The sequence below is a fragment of the Rhinolophus sinicus genome, linkage group LG09 (assembly GCF_036562045.2).
Source record: "Rhinolophus sinicus isolate RSC01 linkage group LG09, ASM3656204v1, whole genome shotgun sequence".
Classification (NCBI taxonomy): Eukaryota; Metazoa; Chordata; class Mammalia; order Chiroptera; family Rhinolophidae; genus Rhinolophus; species Rhinolophus sinicus.
The window spans coordinates 115,920,517-115,944,516 of NC_133758.1; the positions used below are offsets into that span (position 1 = coordinate 115,920,517).

The 24,000-nt window shown below is 44.7% G+C and overlaps 1 protein-coding gene across 1 annotated transcript; it reads left to right on the forward strand.

Moving 5' to 3' along the window:
- The first annotated feature begins 1,210 nt into the window (after window positions 1-1,210).
- On the forward strand, window positions 1,211-21,775 carry SUN3 (Sad1 and UNC84 domain containing 3). The gene is made up of 10 exons (XM_019731558.2): window positions 1,211-1,335; window positions 3,931-3,992; window positions 6,038-6,141; window positions 9,045-9,085; window positions 10,556-10,727; window positions 11,739-11,823; window positions 15,193-15,308; window positions 16,507-16,674; window positions 20,444-20,536; window positions 21,485-21,775. Exons 1-10 carry the CDS (start codon window positions 1,211-1,213, stop codon window positions 21,602-21,604), a joined length of 1,086 nt encoding a protein of 361 aa, XP_019587117.2. The 3' UTR covers window positions 21,605-21,775.
- Window positions 21,776-24,000: the final 2,225 nt, after the last annotated feature.

A 24,000-nucleotide genomic window follows, 5' to 3' on the forward strand; every position in this document is an offset into this window, starting at 1 on the left:
TCCTAAGTTCCTAGTGGGATGTTCAAATGGTGGTCTGTGCAGAGGACAGAGGCGGGACTTCCCAGACCACCCCCCCCCTCCCCGCACAACAGCCCCTCCGGCTGGACGGCCCTCCAGATGCGCTGCTGCCCGCAGTACAGCTGAGCACTGGACACGCTCACTCACACACACTGCCCCCAGTGCCAAATGCGCACCGGTAGGGAGTGGTAAGGCGCAGTCACGGTGAGACATAGGGCGGCCGTGGAGGAATGACGGAGGTCACTTCAGGTAGGACGACTCCCATGGCATGTTTTGAAATGAAGAAAGCAAGAGGGAGACCACCGTTTATAGAAAGCCAGCACCCACTTTACACAACGTAAAGAGATGAATCTATCCACACACACACACAGGTAGATGGACATAAACACATTTTACCTAAGTATCACTTGCATATGCAGACCATATCTTTCCAAGAAAATGATAACATGGGTGCCAGGAGTGCAGAGACCCAGAGCTCGGAGGCAGAAGGGGAACAAGCCAACCCTGCACTACGTAACATTTTGTAGCATTTGGATTTCAGATCGCGAGCTCAGGAAGCAGAAAGTCTGGGCTTCCTTGGACTATCCCTGGGCCTCACAGAGCAAAGAGCAAATGAGTGAGTGTGAAACAGCACAAGTGAATTTATCCAGACACCAGCACAGAGTAACAAGAGAAAAACACAAAACCAACGTGAAGTGGCATAATAAATTAGAAGGAATTCACAAAAGTCACAGCTGGGCCATCCCAGGAAAATAGGCGCAGTGTCAGAGAAGCAGTGTTTAAAGAAGAAATGGGGCTGAAAAATATTCCATAATTTTAGAAATGCAGGCGTACTCCAATCGAAACTGTTACAGCACAGTAGTAGGTCCGGGGCGTTCATACTACAGGGCAGGTTTGGAAGGTGGTGCAGTAAAGCTCTGTCAACACAGACAGGACCATGTGCCAGTCGGGTGGAGACGTGGCCCTGTGACACGGGCACTGTGCCATTATGACGCATCACAGAAGGGTGATGCAACAGAGCAGTCAAGACATTTCAGGATTTGTCCACTTGGGCTCCCCCTCGAAGGAGAAACACTCGTGAAGACGACAGAAAGCCCACCCCAACCTGACCCCCTACGTGTAGTGTCATGTCTCCCGCAAGATAGAGAAAACCTGTGGTGTTGTCCCTCTCCCGGTGACCTGTCACTGGGGGATGAGTGAAAGGCCGAAGCCGCCTCGGGGCGCCCCGATTTTCAGGGGCCACCCGGAAGAAGAAGGCGGCAGCAGCGCCAGTGTCCAGGCTTTCCTGCTGGGGCGCGAGGACCCGGACTCCAGCGGGTGTGTGACTTTGCAGAATGAGCCCCATACCAGTAGTCTTAGGTGCTCTGTTTACTTGGAAAATGACCCAGTGTGAACGACTCTCCTCAGAGGAAATCATTTACAAATGCTTGCTTCTGAAGGTTTGTCCTGCTCACAGCCCTTCCTGTGGCAGGCTGTCTTCTTTCTGTTCAGGGCACTGAGATTAATTACGTGGGCAGGCGACAAAGATCAGGAAGGGAAGCCCCCTTTCAGGAGCCCGGACCGCAGCGCAGTGAGATGGCTGTCACCTTCCAGCCTCACAGAGCCCTTTCCCACCAGTGCGTCCCTCTGAGGGCTGCGTGCTTGGCGATGGTGCAGGGCTGCAGACAGCTTGGCGTGTCCTACATACTTGGGTGGGAGTGGCCTGCAGTATGAGGCAAACGTGTGGGGCTCCTGTCACCTGAGCATGTGCGGAATCGCCTGCAAGGAGGCAGCAGGGACACGCTGGCCACTCAGGAGGACCAAAGGCCCACGCCCCTTGCCTGTCTCCTCTGTGCTGCCTGCTGGGAAAGCAAAAACGGAAAATAAAACAGCCTTCCCAGGGGAAACTGTGAGGCTGGCCCAGAAACATCCACAGAGTGCTAGGGAGTTGTCACACAAGAAGAGCTGACTGTGTGAAAGCCACACCCTCAGAGCGAAGCAGCTCCCGCAGAGGCAGAAACCCACAGGCAGCCGAGGCCCAGAGGGGCTTTGCAAAGCCCAGCCTGACAGCAGGGTTTTGTCACAAACCTTACTCACCTTTGGTGAGAGGTAACCTGGGAAGCTGCCTGTAATCAGCCCATTGGGAGGATCTCCTGGGTTGTAATGACCTTTGGATAACTCCCTTTAGACAATGGGCCCCCATATGGGGGGGCAGGGAAGGGGGGTTTCAAGAGTGCAAGGCCCTGGCGGGAAGAGAAGTGCTTCTCAGTGGCTTTTAGCACAGTCACAACCCTGGACGGCCAGCAGGCAGGAAGGCATGTTTGGGAGATAAGCTACTTGAGGCGTCTGCGTGGAGGCTGGGTGGCTCCTCAGAAGCCTGGTCTACTCTCCAGCAGCGCTCTGATCTGATGCTACAGAGGCAGTGTCACAGCCACAAGCGGCAACACCGCTGACAGAGCACATCTGCACATCACTTGGGTAGCTAAATGGAAAAAATTAATGTCGTAATCTGTTTACTGTCAATTGCACATGAACTCAAAGAAAAAACACAATGTAAAGATGTGCACATAGTTAAGTACAAATGGAGGAGATTCCAGACATCAGGTCACTTCCGTGGCCATTCTTCGTGGACCTGGAGCAGGGAACCGTGCCCCTCAGCTGATGGACACCAGAGGAAAACGGAAGCCCACACTGCGGGAGTGACCTGCGGGGCCCTCAGCACCAGCACCTCCCCCTCTCTGAACTGTGACCCAGCGCTTCTCCTGCTCCACCAACTTGTCATCTGTACTTAATGGGTGATCCACTCCAATCTGGTCTCACAGATGCTTTAAGTAGAAATCTTTTGTTTGCCACATTGTCCAGAAGCTCCTAGTCTCCTGTCTTAGTTTCTGATCAGCCTCTCTTAGCCGTTTGCTTTTCTTTTTCCTTTAGAGCACTGGGTGTAAAAACCTAGTTGCAACCACTCTGTAAAGCTGTGTGGCAGGATCAGCTGAGGCAAAATACACGCACAGCCGTGACTCAGCAGTTCCTGTCTTGGGAGCACACCTCGTGTGCTCATCAGAGATACATACGGGAGTGTCACAGTACCGCTGAGTATGAGAATGTTTACAATGGCGTGTTTATCATAGCCCCTGACACCCATCACACCAGGATGGATACGGTAGTGCGAAGGAAGCAACTACACCACAGCCAGAGAGCATGGTGATTCTCAGACATGCTGAGCAAAACAGCCACACACCCCGTTCTGTTTAGAGAAGTTCAAGACCAGGCTGGCCTAGTCAATGGGGACAGGGCTCGGGAGGGAGGTGACCTTCAGGGGTGGGAGTACAGGGTCTGAAGGGGGCGGAGAGGGCTGCAGGTGTGCTTGTCCTGTCCTCCTGAGATTCCGTGGGGAGTTCATCTTTGAAGGCGCACTGAGCTGTGCAATTATGGTTTGTGCCCTTTCCTACATACGTGTGTGCTATTTGGCAATAAAAAGTGGACAAGGAGCATATGATTACATTAGAGAATTTTAGCAGATAGTTGTTCATCGTCATAGTTCTTTAGCTTAATACCTAATTTCCACAAAATCAGACTCCAACTTTGGTTTCTAGTTCATTCTACATCCAGACCTCAAGGATAACCTCCTTTGTTGTCCACTTCATAAGTATTTGTGCATATATGAAAAGGCACCATCCATACACATATAAAAATGCGTAACAGTAACGTGGGTGAAAGTGAGGGGTATCTATGTATGGATGAATATATATATATATATATATATGCCATCCTGAAAACTATTTTGTATCATTGCCAAAGATAATGGATTAGGAATTAATTCACAAATTCAACCTAGAATAAGCACATTTGTTGGCTTGATTGTAGCAGTTAAAGTTCAAATTCAAGATTCATGGTAATGTACTGTTGAATTCCTTTTGTTTCTATTCTTTGTAGGTTGACTCGATCATGGAAAATCATCATAAGCATGGTGTTTACAGTGATTTTTCTTCTTATAGGTGAGTCTTACTAAGCAATGACCCTTACAGCAGGGTTCTTTTCCTTTCAGCATGTTAGATATTGAACTACCTTCTGGCTTTTATGGTTTCTGATGACAAATATGATGATGGTCTCATTGAAGACTCCTTGTGCAGGACAAGCAGTACTTCTCTTGCTGCTTTCAAGATTCTCCATCTTTGGTTTTTGACTGATTGATTATAGTGTGGCTTGGTCTAAGTCTCTCTAACTTTATCCTTGTTAGAGTTTGTTGAGCTTCTTGGATGTGTAGATTTATGCTTTTCATCATATTGGGAAGTTTTCAGTCATTATTTCTTCAAATATTCTTTCTGCTTTTTTCTCTCTCTTCTTCTGAGACTCCCATAATGTGTACACTAATATGTTAGATGGTGTCCTGCAGGTCACTTAGGCTCCTTTTTCCTTTTTTCTGTATGCTTTTCCTGTTCAGATTCAATAATTTGAATTATCCTATCTTTGAGTTCATTGATTCTTTCTTCTGCCTGCTCAAATCTACTGTCAAACCCCTCTGAAGCATTTTTATGTATGTATGTATGTATGTATGTGTGTGTGTGTGTATGTGTGTATGTATGTATTTATTTCAGTTGTACTTTTGATTGTACTTTCTTTTGTACTTTTCAGCTCCAGAATTTATATTTGGTTCCTTTTATAATTTCTCCATTGATATTCTAATTTCATTCACACATCATTTCTTAGGTTTTCTTTAGTTCTTTACCCATGGCTTCCTTTACTTTTTGAGCGTATTTAAAGTTTTTCATTTAGAGTTTTTGTCTAGTAAGTGCAATGTTTGGGCTTCCTCAGGGATGGTTTCAGTCATTTTTCTCCCCCTTTAATGGGCAGTACTTTCCTGGATTTTTTTTTGTGTGTTTTTTTTTTCCCATTTTTTTTCCTATGCCTTGCAATTTTGTATCGGAAAATGGGCATTTCAATATTATAATGTGGTAACTGGAAATCATATTTTTCCCTTTTCCCAGGGATTGCTGTTACTGCTTTTTGAGGGCTGCAGTTATTTTAGTGATGGTCACTGTTCTGATATCTCAGTGGTCAACAAATGACCTGACAGAGATTTATTGGAGTCAAGGAGAAGGAAGGAAGATAGGGAGATAGATAGATAGACAGACAGACAGACAGACAGACAGACAGACAGATAGATAGATAAACTACTCTCCCAGTCTTGACTGCTTGGCTCTAAGCTGGGCACTCTTTCAAGGCTAAGCTGAGCCACCCACAACTCCGCCTTAGCCTTCACCTCCTGCCTGCCTGGAGCCCACAGACCCGTCCAAGCTGTACCCCCAGAGTCTCTCTAGGACCTTTTCTGAGCATGCTCACTGCGTTCCCTTTTCCTTCCCAAGCCCTTATCCCCACAAGAGATTGTCTCCTCTGCCTTCTCCCTGCCATGCTTTTGGGTCTGTCTGCCACTTGCCTCATTCACTGTCCCTTGCTCAGGTGGGCATGGCCAGTTTATGACTTTAAATCTTTCAGCAGACATGGCAGTCTCCCAGAAAACAATTCTAGCCCAAGGAAATGGAATAAAACAAAGGTCAGCCTCTGCACCAGCTAATCAGGGGAACAGCAGGCAGGTCAAAACTCACAGCCACAGCATTTTCGAACAAGGCCTGTGTCAGCCCAGTGGTGCCAGCGAGCTGTGTCAGGAATGTGACTAGCGTCCCTACCACGCTGGGGAATGGGAGGTGCTAGGCAGGTGAGCCAAAGTGCCAGACTGCTCTCTTGCCAAAAAAAATCTGCTCTTTTCTTCAGTCTTCTGGTTGCTGCAAATGTTGGAGATTTCAGAATTTTTAAAAAGTTGATCCTGTTAATCTCTGCCAGCTTATGGTTGTTTCAATAGAGGACAGATTTTTTCAGAGCTCCCTTTGCTACCATTATCCATATTGTCACCCAAGGGTCTAATATTCTTTTTAAGAATATATGCACTCTCCACGCTTAGAGAAATTCCTATTAGTTCATCTAGAATATCTCATAGATGTTTTCAGATAAACTCTTTAATCAGAGTTGGTCTTTTCTTTAACAGGATTTAGAAATCACATGTGGTTTACGAAAACAGAGTTTCCTCAGAAATCCAGACGATTTTATGCTGCAATTACAGAATATAGTTCAAGGCTTTATCATTACCAGGTAATGTTTTAGTAAATCATTTTGTCTGCCATTCATTTAAAATTTAATACACTACAAGGTAAGTCCAACTTGCAATGTTATCTTTGTTTTGCAAGTGCATAGCTAATAGAAATAACGTAGGGACCAGAATTCTATTAAGTGACTTCATCTAATGCCAGTATTTTCCATGAGGATATGGTTTCACTCTGGTCATTTCATTATCGACAAGTTACTCTGATTTTTACTCGGAAGAGGGCTCTGTTAGAAACCACCTACGACTGACTGTGACTTGTTTTGTGTCACCTCTGGACAGATCCTGAGACACACGCTTTAGAAACAACTTTGTGGCTGCTTTTTATTAAATTAACAACAGATTTTAAACACGCTCCCCATCTTTACATATTGTTTTACAACAGCATTTTATGGCTGACTAACAATCCTGTGAATGATATATTCAATAAATACTTCCAAACAATCGAATCGCTTGCAATTTTTCAATATTACAAACATAAACTTCCTTGTTGCTAAATCTTTTCACCCATCCTTGATTTTTTACTGAGGATAAATTCCTAAACGAAGGATAAACAAAGAATAGTCACAATTTTAGGTGACTTTCCATAGGGAAACTTAGTGACTTAATACTGCTTTCCAAAAGCTGGATGTGTGTCCCCATCTGCTCCACCGCCAAGAAGGGGAGGACAATAACTATGGACTAGAAGTGACTGTAGGCTCGCTGAATGCATGTCACTTCACCCTTGAAACGATCCTTAATAAGAGTATTACTGAATCCATTTATTGATTGGGAAGCTGGGTCAGAACAATTAAGGAAATGAGTGTGTGTGCCTGAGGCAGCTCAGCTGTACGTTCTGGAGCTGAAATTCCAGCCGAGACTTTGCTGACACTGGGTCTGCCAGTCTGAGCTGTCTGCTGCTTATGCTGAAGACACAGTGTTACTGTCACGCGAGGTACAGCCTCAGCAGCCATATAGTCACTGTCACGATGAGCAGCTTAAACCCATGACTGCAAAGGACTTGCGCCAGCATTTAACTGGTTTCTGTCTGTAGCCTGCACAGAGCAGCATGCTTACTCGGGCACAGTCTGCAACCACTGTACCTCCTAGGATTCACCGAGAAGCTGTACAGTTTAAAGTGAGGAATCTGGTGGGAGTTTTTATAAAGGAAGAAAAAGTAAAGGTGTTTGTGAACAACTTGCATCAAGTTTGTCCCAGCTCAGATTCCGGGAGCCATGTTCTAAGGCATAAAACTTTGGGTCTCAGTCAACATGACCTGAATAAAACAAATATCATATTTGTTCCGATAATGGAAGCCACCTGAACTCCTCTGTAAATAAGGCAAAATAAAAAAATGCTTTTAAATCTGGAAAATTTTACTTTTCAAGAACTCTCAAATTCACTTAGAAGCAAATGAATGAAGGACTGTTCTGTGTATGTTCTTTTAAGGCCAGAACAGAAAAAAGCAGCAAATTGAAAATACTGCCCCTAGTGACGGGAAACTTACACAAACAGAAACTGGGAACCTTACACAAACAGAAACTGAAAAACTAGAAGACTCACTCCTACCAAAAATAAACTCCCAATCCACGCCCCTGCCCAAAGAAAACTACTGAGGAGCACGCATGAGAAATGTCACTGCTTGGCAGGAGAAACCTCAGGCTCACAGCGCTCTCTGTTCCACACTGTTCCACCCCCTCCACTGCCACGGCCTCTTGCAGATGTGCTCTGGAGCAGCACACTGAGAGCAAGTCAGTCTTAAAACCAAAGGACATTTACCAGCAGAGGATGGAGCATTATTTCCCAGATTACACACTGATGGTCACTGTGGTGGGCTGAAAAGTGACCCCCAAAGGACGAATTCCACAGCCTAACCCCCAGAACCTGACTTTTATTTGGATAAAGGCTCCGAAGATGCAATTCGAGATCTTGAGATAAAATCATCCTGATTTCCCAGATGGGCCGTCAATACAGTGACCAGTGTCCTTGTAGAGACACCAGAGGAGAAGGCCATGTGACGAAGTAGCAGAGCCTGGAGTGATGCAGCCAGAAGCTCTGAGGGCCAGGGGTCCCTAGATGCAGGAGGAGGCAGGAACAGAGTCCCTGGGAGCCTTCAGAGGGTTGTGTGGTCCTCCCGACACCCTGACTGGACTTCCGGTGCCAGGACCACAGATTTCTGTTGTTCTGAGCTGCTAGGTTTGCAGCCATTTGTGGGAGAGTCTGGAACCCACAGGGCACATGGAGCTCGGGGCACCGAGGGAGTAGCTGGGGCCAGACAGCGGGAGTGGGCAGCTGTCCCGTCGCTGAGGGGGCCTGCTCACTGCCACCTCCACCGGGGCGCAGGTTGTATGTCCTTAACAGCAGCTCTGCCCCTGGCGGCTCTCAGCCTGGACCTGCACCACCCGTGGAAACATGAGGTGGTCCTGTTCAGGTAAATGCCTGCAATTCTTCTGAGGTTACTGCTAATGGAATCCAGTCCCTCATGTGGCAAGGGGAAGCCCCCTCACTGTTGACAGGGTGAGCAGTGGCCCCCTCAGCATGGCCCTTGGATGCCTGGATGTGCGCCCCTTCCCTGCTTACCCCTCCCCTCCACCATTTCACACATCTTGCCCCTTCCGCCTCCTTTGCGTGTCCTCCGAAGGCACTCAGCACTTTCCCTCTTGAGAATCAGGGCTTGTTACACACATCTTAGAGCTCCAGTACAGGCCACTCCTCCGTCACTAAACAGACATGGGTGTGACCTCGTCACCTCCAAATACAAGTGTTTGCAGGAAGGCTGAAAAGATGAAGGCGTCCTGGAGGACCCCGTGTGCCCCGCCCATCACGCACGTCCATCAAGAGTGGATGTGTGAGTTCTTTCCCCTTTGTGAATAAGAAAAAAAAAACCTATTTGATTTGTCTTTTTTATTTTCAGGCCCGACTTTGGATGCCAAAAGAGCAACTGGAACTTTTAAAGTGAGTGAGATTTTCTGATACGTGGGGCTTTGTGGTGTGGTTCCAAAAGCTGAAATGTTTTGTAAAATTGTAAGACTAAAACCATTTCTACTTCTATGACAATTCTTTAAGGAAACATACAATGGGAAGTGCTTTCAGTATTTATGATTAAAACAATGGAAAACAACCGAGACAGGATAAATGGGCCAATGGTTGAACACCTTAGAGCATATGCCTTAATGGAGAATTACGTAGCCATTAAAAGAATTCTAAAACAGATTCAACGATTTGGGAAGTGCAGGGAGACATTAAGACTGTAGACATGATCTCTGTTTTGTTACTATATTTGCACAGAACAAAAACTTACAAACACACTAAACTGTGTTTACCTCTTCAAAAGTTTTGTGTGTTCTAAATTGTAGACATGTGATGTTCTACAAATTGGAAAAAAAGTGCTAGATAAGCAGTGCTTACATTTTTTGCTTGTTTGTTTTTTTTAAGTAAAGTTTATTGGGGTGACAATTGTTAGTAAAATTACATTGATTTCAGGTACACAATTCTGTATTACATCATCTATAAATCACATTGTGTGCTCACCACCCAGAGTCAGTTCTCCTTCCATCACCATATACTTGACCCCGTTTACCCCCATCTCCCACCCCCCACCTCCCTTACCCTCTGGTAACCACTAAACTGTTGTCTGTGTCTATGAGTTTTTGTTTCTTTGTCTTGCTCCTTTGTTGTCTTCAGTTTTATATCCCACAAATGAGTGAAATCATATGGTTCTCTACTTTTTCTGTCTGACTTATTTCGCTTAGCATGATACTCTCAAGATCCATCCATGCTGTCACAAATGGCACTATTTCATCTTTTCTTATGGCAGAATAGTATTCCATTGTGTATATGTACCACATCTTCTTTATCCATTCATCATATTTTTTTCAACATAAAGAGATACCTATTGGCTGGATATTTTCTTATTCTGTCTACCAGTAATTTTCAAACTATAAAAGTAGCAGAACCCATTCTTAGAAAGTAAATGTGCCCCCAGGGGCCTCCACCACCCTGGCCTGAGGCCAGGGCACAAACCTTGGGGGCACAGGCTGAAAACTGCTGCTCGTCCCTCCCACACTCCATGTGAGCTGTCCCTGTAGGGAAGGGGAGAGTGGGGACTTGGCACTGCTCGGTGACGTCACCCAGCCTCAGGCAGGGCGGCAGAGCTCCTGGAGGGAGGGAGGAGGGTTGGTTGAGCCCCACTTGCCTGCCTGAGCATACCCCAAGCCCCAGAACACCCTCAGGAAAGCGTCCCCTGGTGTCTCCTTCTCACGTGTGCTGAATGCAGTGTTCAGGGCACACGCCCCCGCCCCAGCTGCCCTCATGTGAGGCTTTCTGTACAACACAAAGCACCTCTTCACTTTGCTGCGGGAGCCAGCACCAGCGATGCCGGACGTGCACCTTTCCTCCTCTCACGTGGCGGGTCTCCATTTACAGGAAAGAAAGCCAGGCTTTGGAAAACAACTTTCGTGAAATTCTATTTTTAATTGAACAAATCAACGTTCTGAAGGCATTACTTAGAGAGACACAGGACGGCCTGCACAATGACAGCCGGAACGCGGATGGAGACTCCAGCGAGGCCCAGAACGCCACGGAGACCACTGACGAGGTGCAGTGGGGCTGGGGGACGGGGCGTGGCGAGGGTCTCCTGCTGGTGCCACCTCCCAGCAGGCCTCTGACAGGGCGTGGCTGTGTCCTCCTCTCCAGTCCTCCCTGACTTTGCGTCCTTTCTCCAAAGCCCCTGGAGCCACTTTGTCACCATGGCTTTGTCACAGAGAAGACTTTGCATTGAAATCGCACTTCCCACCAAAATAAAGACCTAATTCTGTTTCATTTTCCAATAAACAAACAAACAAAAGGTCATTCAGAAATCGCAGCCTCTGAATGTCCATACACAAATACTTTAAATAGCAAACTATTTTTATCCACAGACCTAAAACTAGTGTATTTGACCTAATTTGCTCCAGATTAGGCAACATTACAATGGAAAGCAATGAACTTGGTTTTGCTTCTCTTCTTCTTCTGCCCAAGGCCCAGAAACCTAACCCAGGCCACCTACTGCCTGGGACACTGTTCTGTCACTGGGGGGTGCTGTCACTTAGAACTGCCTGCTCCTGCAGGATGCTCGCTTCTCTACAATCACACGTCCTTCAGAATCCAACATTACTTCAAATGAATGAATGATTTCTAAGACAAGCAATCTGTACTTCACGTCAACTGCCTTTCTCCCCAAATATCTACAGAATGTGCGAGTGTCTGAGCAAGCAGAGAAACGAATGAAAGAGGGGACTCAGCATGTCACACACGCAGCCTCCACTGTCTGTCTCCCTGAGAGCCGACATGTGGTCATTAGGGCTTCGGAAGGGGCCGTGGGTCTGACCTTGCTCTGTAACCTTGGAGGAGTTAGGGGACACAGCCTAGCTCCCTCAGCTGCCTGAGACGCGCCAGTCACACCGAGCTGTGAGGGTGACACTAGAAATTTGTGCGCAGTGGCGGGCTTTGCGTGTGACTGAATGGTCACCGTTACTATTTTGCAGATTAGGGGACAATAGTGTGAAATGTCAAAACTCCAGCAGTGGACAGGGATTGCTAATGGAAAACTATTTTTCACTTTGTACAGGAAATGGCAAACTTGGTAAATTATGTACTTAAAAAGCTGAGAGAAGACCAAATCCAGATGGCTGACTACGCCCTTAAGTCAGCAGGTGAGTGAAGGAGTGAAAGGCCAGTGTAAGAAGCTCATACTTCAACAGCGTCTCTGATCTCGCATTTCTTTATGAGGAAAACATGTTGATCTAGCTGGTCATTTAAGGAGTGAAGTGAACAAATCTACACAATGAAGAAGAGACTAGAGCTGATTGCAGCGGATTGCTCTGAGCTGGGTGCAAATCTCAGAGGGAGTGACATTGCAATCTCATGGCATAGAAAGGGGCCTGGGGAAAGGCGGCACCCCACACCCAGGGGTCTTCGTATGTGTTTAGGGAACTTTCATAAAGACAAATTATATTCTGGGCGACAAAGCCCCTGGGATCTGAAACAGGTATGTCAGCTCCCACATTCCTATCCAATATTGTAACAGAAGTCCCAACCACCAAGAGAAGAATGGGGGTGGGGGGGAGAAAATTGGAAAGGAAGAAATAAAAATCTTTTCACAGACAATATGATGACTTATATAGAAAATCACCAAAAAAAGCTACTAGAACTAATTAGCGAGGTTAATAAATTCGATTGTATATATATGATTTTTAGATACTACTAATAAAATATTGGGAAAAGAAAATTTAAAAACAGTAATATTCATAACAGCAGTAAAAAAACACTCAGGCATGAATCTAATAAGATATGCATAGGATCTGTGTGCTTAAACCTAAAAATGTTCTAATGAAAGAGATAAAATTCAGAAATCAGTGGACAGATACAACAGGCTCACGGATTAGAAGTGGGAGGGTTGTTGAGATGGCAATTCTACCCACTAGGCTATTGATTGCAGGTGACCCCAATCACAATCAGCAGGACCGCCACTAGAAAGCTACAGGCTGTTTCTGAAATGTACATGGAACGTAGAGGAACTAGAAGAGCCCAAACAGGTTTGAAAAGAAGGACTCTTCAAAGTTGGAGGACTCACGCTACCTGATTTGAAGGCTTATTGTGAACTGTGGGAATCAAGAGGCACCAATGCAACAGAACAGAATGTCCAAACGTAGTCCCACCCGTCTGCAGTGAAGTGATTTTTGACACAGGAAAGAAAGCCAGTGGTGATGGTGGAGTTAGGCATCCCTATGCAAACATGAGCCCTGACTGCTAACTCCCACCTTACAGAAATGAAGTCAAAATGGTGATAGACCGAAATGGAAAGTTTAAGATAAAGCCTTTGTGATTTTGAGTTGGGAAAAAATTTCTTAGATAAGACACTAAAGACATAATCCATAAAAGGAAAAGAATGGCTAATTCGGACTTTATCAAAATTACAAACGTCTGCTCTGCAAAAGGTAATTAATAAAAAGATAAGAACAGGCCAGCAGAGAATATTTGCAAACCACATATTTGACAAAGGACTTTTATCCATAATTTATAAACACTCTAAAAATTTAACAATAAGAAAACAGTCAACTAAGTAAAAAGCAGCAAAAGATTTGAAAGTAAGTTTATCAGAGAAGATATATGAATATCAACAAACCAGATAAAAATGCTCAACATTATTACTCATTAGTGAAATGTAAATTAAAACCACAATGATCCCTATTAGAACACCAATAACCACCTTTAAGAACAGCAAACAAACGAAACCTGACCACAGGAAGTGCAGGCAACAATGAGAAGCACCTGGAACTCTCATGATCCTGATGAGAACGGAACACGATACAGCCATTTTGAAAGCCAGTGTGACAATTTCTTATTAAGTGAAATATAACACAAGACCCAGCACTCCCACCTCTAGGCATTTACCTAAGAGAAATTTAAACTTAACGTTCACAACAAAACCTGTACGAGGATGTGCATAGGAACTTGATTCATCGTCACCCAAACCGGAAATAGCCAAAATGTCTGTCAACAGACGACTGAGGAACTAGTCGCGACTGAGGAACTTTGTGCCCGTCCAGCGGAATGCTCCTCAGCCATGCAAAGGAATGGACTATGGGCACTCACTGCGACACCCAGGGATCTCAGAGGTGCTCCCTGTGCCGCATGACAGAGCCATACTGCAGAGGCTCCACACTGACACAGAGGGACAGCGTGTGTGTGTGTGTGTGTGTGGGGGGGGGGATCCAGAATACAGAGTAGGCACATCCTTAGCTACAGAAAGTAGAGTAGTGACCGCCTAAGGCTGGGAGGAAGTGGGGGAACTACTAAGTACTATGGGATTTGGGGGCTGATTGAAAATGTTCTAATATCAATTGTTCTCATGATGCACAACTCCAGACTGAAAAACCACTGGATGGTACACTTCAAATGGGTGAATTGTGTAGCATGTGAATTATATCTTAATAAAGCTGATTAAAAGGAAATGAATGAAAAAAGTGAAGAAATATGAATTTAAAAAACCCCACATACCACAATTTAAATGTGTTCTTGAACAGATTAAGGGGGTGGGGCATCAGCCGTCACCCTAGCCTGTGAAAGCCCTTACTGTGTGGCCAGTCAGTGGAGTAGGAATGTTGACTGAGCAGAGTATCAGCTCTCAAAGCCAGGCACACACAGGCGGCCAGAGAGAATAAAGGAGGCCCAGCTACATGTGAATTTCAGGCAAACAGCAAATAATTTGTTAGCATAAATGTATTCCAAATATTACATGGGACATACTACTATAGTTCCAAAAAGTTACTGTTTATCTGAAATTCAAATTTAACTGGGAGTCTTGGATTTTTACTTGCTAAATCTGGCAACCCTAGGTACAAATTCAGTTTCACACTGTGTCATCTTAGAAAAAGCACTGGGAATCAGACACTCAGTCAGGCACATGCATCTTAAATATTGTGATAGCTAAATGAAATCTGAGGAAATGATTTGCATTTTCTTTATGTCTTTTGTAAAAATACATTTTGCTTCTAAAATGAAGTAACCTGATGGGATAATATTTGATGAGTATATTTTATATATCTTTGACTAAAATTAAAGCTTAATCTATCTCCAGAATTGCCATCATGAATATAATGTGTTAGTACATTTATGTCCTTATTGGTTTTTATGCTTTTTTATTTTTGAGTGAACTGGGCTGACATAAAGACTTGTCTACTCTACGAGCTGTTAAAATATGTGGTTTATATGTCTCTTTGGGTAATAAACACCATCCATGTGATATTTCCATCTCCAAATCAATTGCTTCAGAATTAAATATTTTATCATAAAACAAGTTTCAGAAATGTTGTGAAACTACACAGAGCAAACTTTCTCAGAGTGACGATATTTTGGCGGTAATGAAACAGGAAGTCAGACTTTTCCTACCAATTCCTGAGTATGAATTTTACCTTATTCATAATTTGTCCAGTAATAGTTTTCCAACATAATTAAAATCTAAATGAGATGTTTTGAGTTGTGTCTAATTTTTTATTTTAAAAACTATTTTATAATTTTAGGAGCCTCCATCATTGAAGCTGGGACCTCGGAAAGTTATAAAAATGATAAAGCCAAACTGCACTGGCATGGGATTGGGTTCTCAAATTATGAAATGCCTCCAGATATTATCCTTCAGGTAAAAGTTACATTGAGAGTAACCTGTTTATATTTTACTATTTTCTTCCTATTATTTATCATGAAAATATTAATGTCTAAAATGGAGGCAACTCTGAACTTATCACAGATTCTGAAAGTCTCTTTGTATTCTTACAGTCATCAAAATACATGAGTTATTTCTTACTTTACGGTCTGTAAACTATGAGTAATTATTATTTTTTATTTTAAAACCAGTGAACTAGATTATTTACTTCTCAAGTAGGATATTCGCTTCTACATCTCTAAGTGGATTCTGTGGCCTACCTTTTCCATTGGCCAATTCAGTCAGTGCACACGCATCTACGGAAGGTGCACGCCCCCTACGTGCCTGTCCTGAGCTACGTGCTACTCAGGCCAGCACATTCTTGTAAAGTCCAAGTATAACAGGAGAAACTTCCAAATAAGATTTCCACTAACATTTCACTTCAACCCAGGAGACAGTAGACATCAACAGACAGTAGAGCTCTTCTTAACCGTAATCAACACACCTGAAGTTAGTTTCTAATTTAGAAATACCTTCCGGGGCAACCTATGGATCTCACTCCAGAGTACAGTCTAGATCTAGAAAATGGTACACCATTTTTCTTCCTTACCACCAGCATCAGCATCACCATCACTATCACCACTGCCATGCTAACCACCACCTCCACACCATCACCACCATCACCACTATTACCACCATTAACATCGCCTCCACCACCACTCCACCACCACCACCTATGCCACTACCATTACCACCTGCACACCATCACCATTACCATCACCACCACCACCACCACCATTAGCACCACCTGCGCCACCATCACCACCTGCACACCATCACCATTAAGCACCACCTGTGCCACCAGCACCAACATTACCACCACCATCCTCACCTCCATCACCATCACTACAATGACCACCACCATCACTAACTTCTCCACCATCAGTACCACCAGCCATCACCACCCATACCAACCAGCTGTCATCTAGCAGCTCATAGTCCAGTCAGAGCAATGAAAGATACTCGTATAATAAAGGGCTCAAATAAATATAAGCATAATGGGCACTGGAAGAACAATCACCCTTCTGGGTGTCTGGAAGTTTTCCTGTTTGATACGCAGAAGGGAGCTCTGTGGTCCGTAGGGGTGGATTTAATACAACCAGATAAGAGATTAACTCTTGTGTTTTCTTTGTAGCCGGATGTTCACCCTGGGAAGTGCTGGGCCTTTCCAGGTTCCCAGGGGCATGCCCTAATCAAGCTGGCCAGGAAGATCATACCAACTGCAGTCACCATGGAGCACATCTCAGAGAAGGTGTCGCCCTCAGGAAACATCTCCAGTGCACCCAAGGACTTTTCTGTCTATGTGAGAAGCTGTATCAGTCTTTGCTCAGAGTGGGTTACGATACGAAGTGGGTGGCTAGGGATTAGGAGCTGGGGTCTCATCTGAACTGTGCAACTAACTATCTCTACCACAGTGAGGAGGTCACTTATCCCTTGGACTCTGCTTTGTCATCTACAAAGTGACAGGGTTTAACCTGATGATTTCTACTACTTTACTTTTTTTAATCAAAGTGAGACACGTACAATTAAAAACTCTAAACATGTCCACACGTTTAGAATGAAACACGGTTTTTCCTTGTCCTACTACTCCCACCCCCCAATTTTTCCTCCCGGAAGCTTCCACTTGCAAACGTTTTGGCTATTTATTTGGGTTCTTCCCTGCATGTTTGCTTTTCCTAATTCTTAACTTTTCAGTTTTGGTTATTGTCTGCTGACATTCTCTGGTGGAAAACGAAGATTAGTTCTCTTCCGTGGCTCTCTCATCCTACCAATGTGTTGTGTTTTACTTTTTTATTGAGCTATAATTCAGACACCATGCAATTCATCCATTTAACCTGGATACTTCAGTGGCTCTTAGTATATTCGCAGAGCTGTGTATTCATCCCCACAATCAGGTTTTGGATATTTTTATCCCTCCCAAATGAAACCCTGGACCTCTTAGCTGCCGCTGCCCACCCTCTATCTCACTCCCCCAGCCTCAGGCAGCCACTAACTACTTTGCCTCTCTAGATGGGCCTCTTCTGGACACTTCATATAAATGGAATCACAAATGGTCTTTTGTGAAGGGCTTCTTCACTTAGCATAATGTTTTCAAGGTTCATCTATGTTAGAACATAAGTATGTTCTCTTTGAAAATTGCTGACTAATATTCCATTGTATGGATGGACCACATTTTATTTATCTGTACATCAGTTGATGGACCTTTGAGTTTTTTCCACTTTTTTGGCCATTGTGAACAACGCTGCTGTGAACATTTGTGCACAAGTTTCTGTGTGGACATTGATTTTCATTTCTCTGGATCTATACCCAGGAATAGAAGGCTAGATCACATGGAAAATGGGTTTCGTGTTTGGGGCATGGCTAGATGGTATATCTTACTGTTGGTTTCAATCGATATTTCGTGTGTTCACTGTGACTGTGGGGAATATTCTGCCCTCAGCTGAGCCCTACAGTGTACTCCAATGGTATTTGCTTCGTGTACATTTTTAGATGTTCCTGAGGATAATTGCCTCCTCCTAATGTCTTCTTCAGACGTGTAAAAATCCTCCCACTTATGTCAGATAACTTATAAACTTCTTTTTTCATGTTTCTTTTGGGACAGCCTCTGGATTGTCTGCCTGTTTGCTCCAATCTGACTTGTTGCCAGTTATGTACGGCTGCTCTCAGGGGTTTCATTTCCACACCCCAAGGGTTCAACTGATTACTGATTATTTAATCTGTTATTTTAAAAATATTTTCTCTTATTTTCCTTTTCTGTTCTATCTTCTGAAAGATATTATGAATTTCTTTTAACTTCTATGTTGGATTTTTCATTTCTGCTGTCATGATTCTTCTTTCTAAGATGTTTTCCTATAGTCTTTTCTTAAAAAAAAAAAAGATTTTATTGGGGAAGGGGAACAGGACTTTATTGGGGAACAGTGTGTACTTCCAGGACTTTTCCCAAGTCAAGTTGTTGTCCTTTCAATCTTAGTTGTGGAGGGCTCCGTTCAGCTCCAGGTCCAGTTGCCGTTGCTAGTTGCAGGGGGAGCAAGGAATCGAACCGGCAACCTTGTGGTTGAGAGCCCACTGGCCCATGTGGGAATCAAACCGGCAGCCTTTGGAGTTAGGAGCACGGAGCTCCAACCACCTGAGCCACCAGGCTGGCCCAATAGTCTTTTAAAGTCTAAATTTCTTCTTCTGTGGATGCAATGTTTTCCCTGAAGTCTCCAGAGATATTATAGTTTTGTTTCCTGTTTTTCTGCTCCCTCCCCCGTTGACAGGGTCTCTGTCCTTCTCGTTATGTGCTTTTCTCACATGTTTGGTGATGCTTGTGTCATGTTTAAGAGCTAAACAGTAAAGAGCCAGTGAAAGCTTTGCACACTTGGTAGGGTGGGTGGACCAGGATCTTCACAGGCAGTGGTCTAGTTGGGCCATTTTTTCTGGAGACTCCAGAGTGTGGGATTGGGCAGGTTGACCCTGGGAGGAATTCTACAAGCTGTGCCCAGGTTTCAGCTTGGCGACCACATGCTGGGGGCTGCTGAGAGAAGAGGAGCATGGCCCGCCATTCAGCACACAGGGTATGCCCTCACCTCTGACATGTGCAGGTCTCCTGAGCCCAGCTGTCCCAGAACTGGGAGGATGAAGGTAGTTTGTGCTGGGCCAGGCCGGGGTGATTACCGGTCAGGGGCTGGGGCCTAACTGCTTCAGCTCCCTGTCCGCTGGGGCCCCTGCAGCCCCATGGCCCGCCTCTGGAGCTTCTGGGACTTGCAGTGTACATCGTGTCAGCATGTTCCCACAGCCAGGGGAGTCTGTGTTTTCTCCAGGGCACCACACCACTCGCCCTTTGGCCACGTCCAGGCTTTGTGTCTGGTGTCTGCTCCCATGTCTTCCTTGTAGGTTTATGCTTGCCTTCAGCCCCCTGCTGTCCTGCCTGAGGGAGGGCTCAGAGGTAAACGTGGTGCTCGGCTTGCCTGTTTCATCAAATGCCTCTGAAGGCCATGCCTCTGGGCTGCAGAACAGAAAGATGACCACCACCCTCTGCTGCAAGGCTGCTGCCACCCACGATAGTTGCCTGCTGAGCCCACAGTTGAGTTGGGCTGAATTGGAGCAGGTCAGACCCCACCTCAGACAGGTGCACACAGTTGCTCATTACCGAGGAATTATGGGTGAATCCTTCAGTAATCAAAACTACTTCTCATTGTTTTTCTTATATTAGCAAATTTATGAACCAAGTAAAGTTAAAACAGGGTAATAAAGAAGGTGGAAATAAAATAAGCACTCCTCCGTACCCTACTAAAGGAACCACGTGAGGCTTGGGTTTTCTGTGTCTGTAATCATGGGTGTGTTGTTTAATCACAATATATTCAATTCTTTTAATAAAACTATGTTACAAATAGTTTGAATATTAATATGTTCATTATAAAACAATTTAATTAATGAACTCTTTATTTTGTTGTGTTACTATGATTTAAGGAACCTAAAGATCAACTTTAGATAGTCACGAAAGAAATTAATTCCCACCAGTGTATTTTCCTCTCAAAAACCTTCGATTTTGAAAGGTAGGGAAGGAAGGTAAAATAAATAAATAAATAAATGAAACTGCATACAAATATCAGTATTTTCTTTCAGTCAGCAAACACTTTTTGGATAGAGTTATTTGTATGATCAGTCTGGAAATGGATTAAGTTTATCTTATTTTGGAAAACACTGGGTCAACATAGGGACTTTTGTTTTATTTTATTCAAAGTATTCTGACTGCCAATACAGTTATTAGGCCAGAGATTTGTTCTATTTATCTATCTATCTATCTATCTATCTATCTATCTATCTATCTATCTATCTTCATCCACCCACCCACCCACCGACCGCCCTTCACCTGCATCTCAGGGATGCATCTATGCATCTACCTTGTTCCTACCTGTCTAGTGAGCCCTGTGCTCAGCCTGCCTCTTGCCTTGCGAACTCCCGAGTCCAACACCTTTGGGGCACCTAGGCCAGCACTGCGCCCCCGGAGGACCCCAAAGATGTCTGGAGAATTATTTTAACCGAGCACCCATTCCTTACGACCTGTGTGTCTGTTACTTTTTTCACAGGGCATCCTGAAGCAAAGTGGAGGAGAAGAGGTTTTCCTAGGTCAGTTTTTATACAACAAAACAGGAACCACGGTTCAGACCTTTGAGCTCCAGGTAATGAGGGCCCTGGATAGGGGTGCGGGCTCCGCTGCTGGGAGGGGTGTGTTGGGGCTGCGTGTGGAAGTGACGTGTGAGATTAACCACGAGGCTCTTCTGAGCTTCAGTTCTGAGCTCCCAGTGCTGATGTGCATTTTAATGCAAGACAGGCAAACACCAAAGTGTGTTCTAAGCCTAATTCTTCCTCGTTCGCTATCACTTTTTAAAAACTGTCTTCACCTTCTCAGTCCTTCTCTTATCAGTCTGGTTCCCTTGCACTGTTAGGTTAGACAGTCACTATCTCAACTTTCTTATGAGGGCGATGGTGCAGTAGGAGATGGTTAGAGGCAGAGAGGAACTCAGGGCAAGAGAAAACAAATATTTAATACCAGACGATACAGGCAAAACTTCTCTCCTTAACTCAAAGGGGAAAAAGCACAAACTGTTAGCATACAAGGCCCCCAAAAGTCATTAAGGTGCATGAAATATATCTTCACTGTTTCTCATTAGCCACAGGAAGTAATGAAGAAATACAGAAGGCGTCTCATATCATGTAAAAGCAAGTGTTGTATGACACTACTTGGCCAATGGTGAGAAAATCTAGGCTGAAAACAACGTATGTGTTAGAACTGAATGTGCCGGAGGAGTTTCCTACATGACTCTATAGCTGTGTCCCTCCCTCCCTCGTGGGCTGGCCATGGAGGAGCACGGTGGGGGCATCTCAGAGGAAGTAGAGCACCTGGTGTCCAGGCTGCCATATTCTCTTCCTTCCCCGGAACGTGTCTTCTTAGGAGCTCTTTACTTACGGTGGCTCATTTTCTCGGCCACTACAGTGATGTTTGAATACCCTGTGTTAGGAAGGGAGGAAGGAAAGAGTTTGAATTTCCCATTACGTCAGCATTCCTCGGGATTCTTTGAGATGGATTTCTTGATAAGGCATTAATTTTATTTTTTCTTTATTTTCAGCATGAAGTTTCTGAACCCTTATTATGTGTGAAACTTAAAATCCTCAGCAACTGGGGACACCCGAAGTACACTTGTTTATACAGATTCAGGGTGCACGGCACCCCGGGAGACCACACCTAGAGAGTTGGTGCAGAAGGTGACGGCCAGGGGGGTAGGACAGCCAAGTGTCCCTGCCCCTTAGCTTCACTACACTCAGAGGGGTGGACTCGGCAGTGGGAGGGAAACCTCAAAGTGGATGAATTTTACTAGTAAAAGTGTAAAAGTGACTCAGTCTCCATCTGGTAGCTTTGCTTTGGGGATGAATGTCGCTGGAGCCCTGACAAGTAAATCTGTCTCGAAGGCGGTATTACTCAACAGTCTTTCTCAGAGGGGCGCCTCTGCCTTCCTTAATTTGTTCATCCACCCCAGGCATGGATGGCCCGTTACCACTGTTGTTTAACACGTGTCTGGACACACAGGCCAATCTGCTTAGATAAGTGAAAGAAATCAGAGGTTAAAAGGAGTGAGGATGTCTGATCATGACTATTTGCAGATGATCTGATGAATTCCTTCAAATGCAATAAAGTCAATTAGAAAATACACCACACACAGGAAAAACTGCAGTAAGTTAGTGGAAAGAAAATTACCACATGTAAATCAACATTATGTATAAATACAAACAACCAGTTAGAGGATATAATTTACAAAAGCCACAACAAAGATGAAAAAGAATCAGATAAATGAAACAATTAAACTACCTGTTTGAAAACACTCCAAACAGCAGTGGATCATGAGAAGACGTCAATGATGGAAAGACACACCTTTCCTGTGATACAAAAACTCCGCTATCAAGAGGTCAGTGTTCACTAATCTATAAATTCAATTTAATCTCAAAGCCCAGAAAAAACGTATTTCTCAGACAATTACGGGAAATTAAGGATATTTCAGTGCCTATGTGATAATAGTATTTCGATGTTATTACAAAAAAAGAATTATTCTTGTTTAGATTTATATATTTAAATATTTACAGATGAAATGACATATGTGGGATATGTTTCAAAATAATAAAATGAGGAAATGTGTGGGAGGATCCACAGAGAAGACTGGCCACGCAATGATCATTGAAGGTGTGTGCTGGTCCATGGGGGTTCACGCCTACTGTTCTGCCTTCATTTATATAAGTAACCAGAAGTGTTGTGTTTTAAGCCAAATTGATTCTAAAGTTCATTTGGAAATATAAACTTAGTAGGAAGCCAGGAAACCTCTGGAAGAAAAAAAAAAGACAAAGAGCTGTATGATGTTGATTAAAACAATAATTAAAATTATGTGGTGCTAGAACATTGATAAACCAATGGAACAGACAAAACAATTCAGTGTCTGATATATCAGAAATAGATTTATATCTGTGTGGGAATTTAGAATATGATAACGGTGGCATCTTAAAAGCAGACGGGAAAAAGTAATGGTTTGGGACAATTACTCTGTCATTAAGAAAAGAAAATTGCACCCATTATTTCTCACTTTGCAATATGATGAATTTCCAAAATCATGATTATTTATAGGTAGGTAATGAAACCATAAAACTAAACCAAGAAAACTTGGGCTGAGTCTTGTATGGCACTGGGTAGAGGGAGACCTTTTCTACATGAGACTCACACTGACATAAAATTTAAAAACCTCTACATGGCCAACAAAGTCTCTGAAGAGCCGCTGAAGCAAGACCCATCCCTTCATCTAGCACGTTTCTCAAAAGACATTCATTCACTCACGCCACACGGTAGGCTGTCCCTCGTTTTAGTTTTCTCATGTAAAAGAAAAAAAAAGACAAATCCAACTTGAAGCTCTGAGCTATGCCCGTGTCTTTGCAGTGAGCAACTTGTTCCGCATTAACTGCTGACAACAGGGCTGCAAACGGTCCCCCCAGGGCTGGGGAAGGCGAACAAGCACGGGATTGACACGGCAGGACAGACACGGGGCAGGACAGACACGGGGCAGGACAGACACCGGGCAGGACAGACACCGGGCAGGACAGACACCGGGCAGGACAGACAGATGTGGGGCAGGACAGACAGACGTGGGGCAGGACAGACAGACACGGGGCAGGACAGACACGGGGCAGGACAGACGCGGGGCAGGACAGACAGACACGGGGCAGGACAGACGCCGGGCAGGACAGACAGACACGGGGCAGGACAGACACGGGGCAGGACAGACACGGGGCAGGACAGACACGGGGCAGGACAGACAGACACGGGGCAGGACAGACAGACACGGGGCAGGACAGACACGGGGCAGGACAGACAGACACGGGGCAGGACAGACACGGGGCAGGACAGACGCCGGGCAGGACAGACAGACACGGGGCAGGACAGACGCCGGGCAGGACAGACAGACACGGGGCAGGACAGACACGGGGCAGGACAGACAAACACGGGGCAAGACAGACGCGGGGCAGGATGCCGGCGCTTCCTGGCACAATGAACAAACATGATGCACTTTGAAAACCAAGTTGGATACAGTTTTCGTTCTATTCTTTT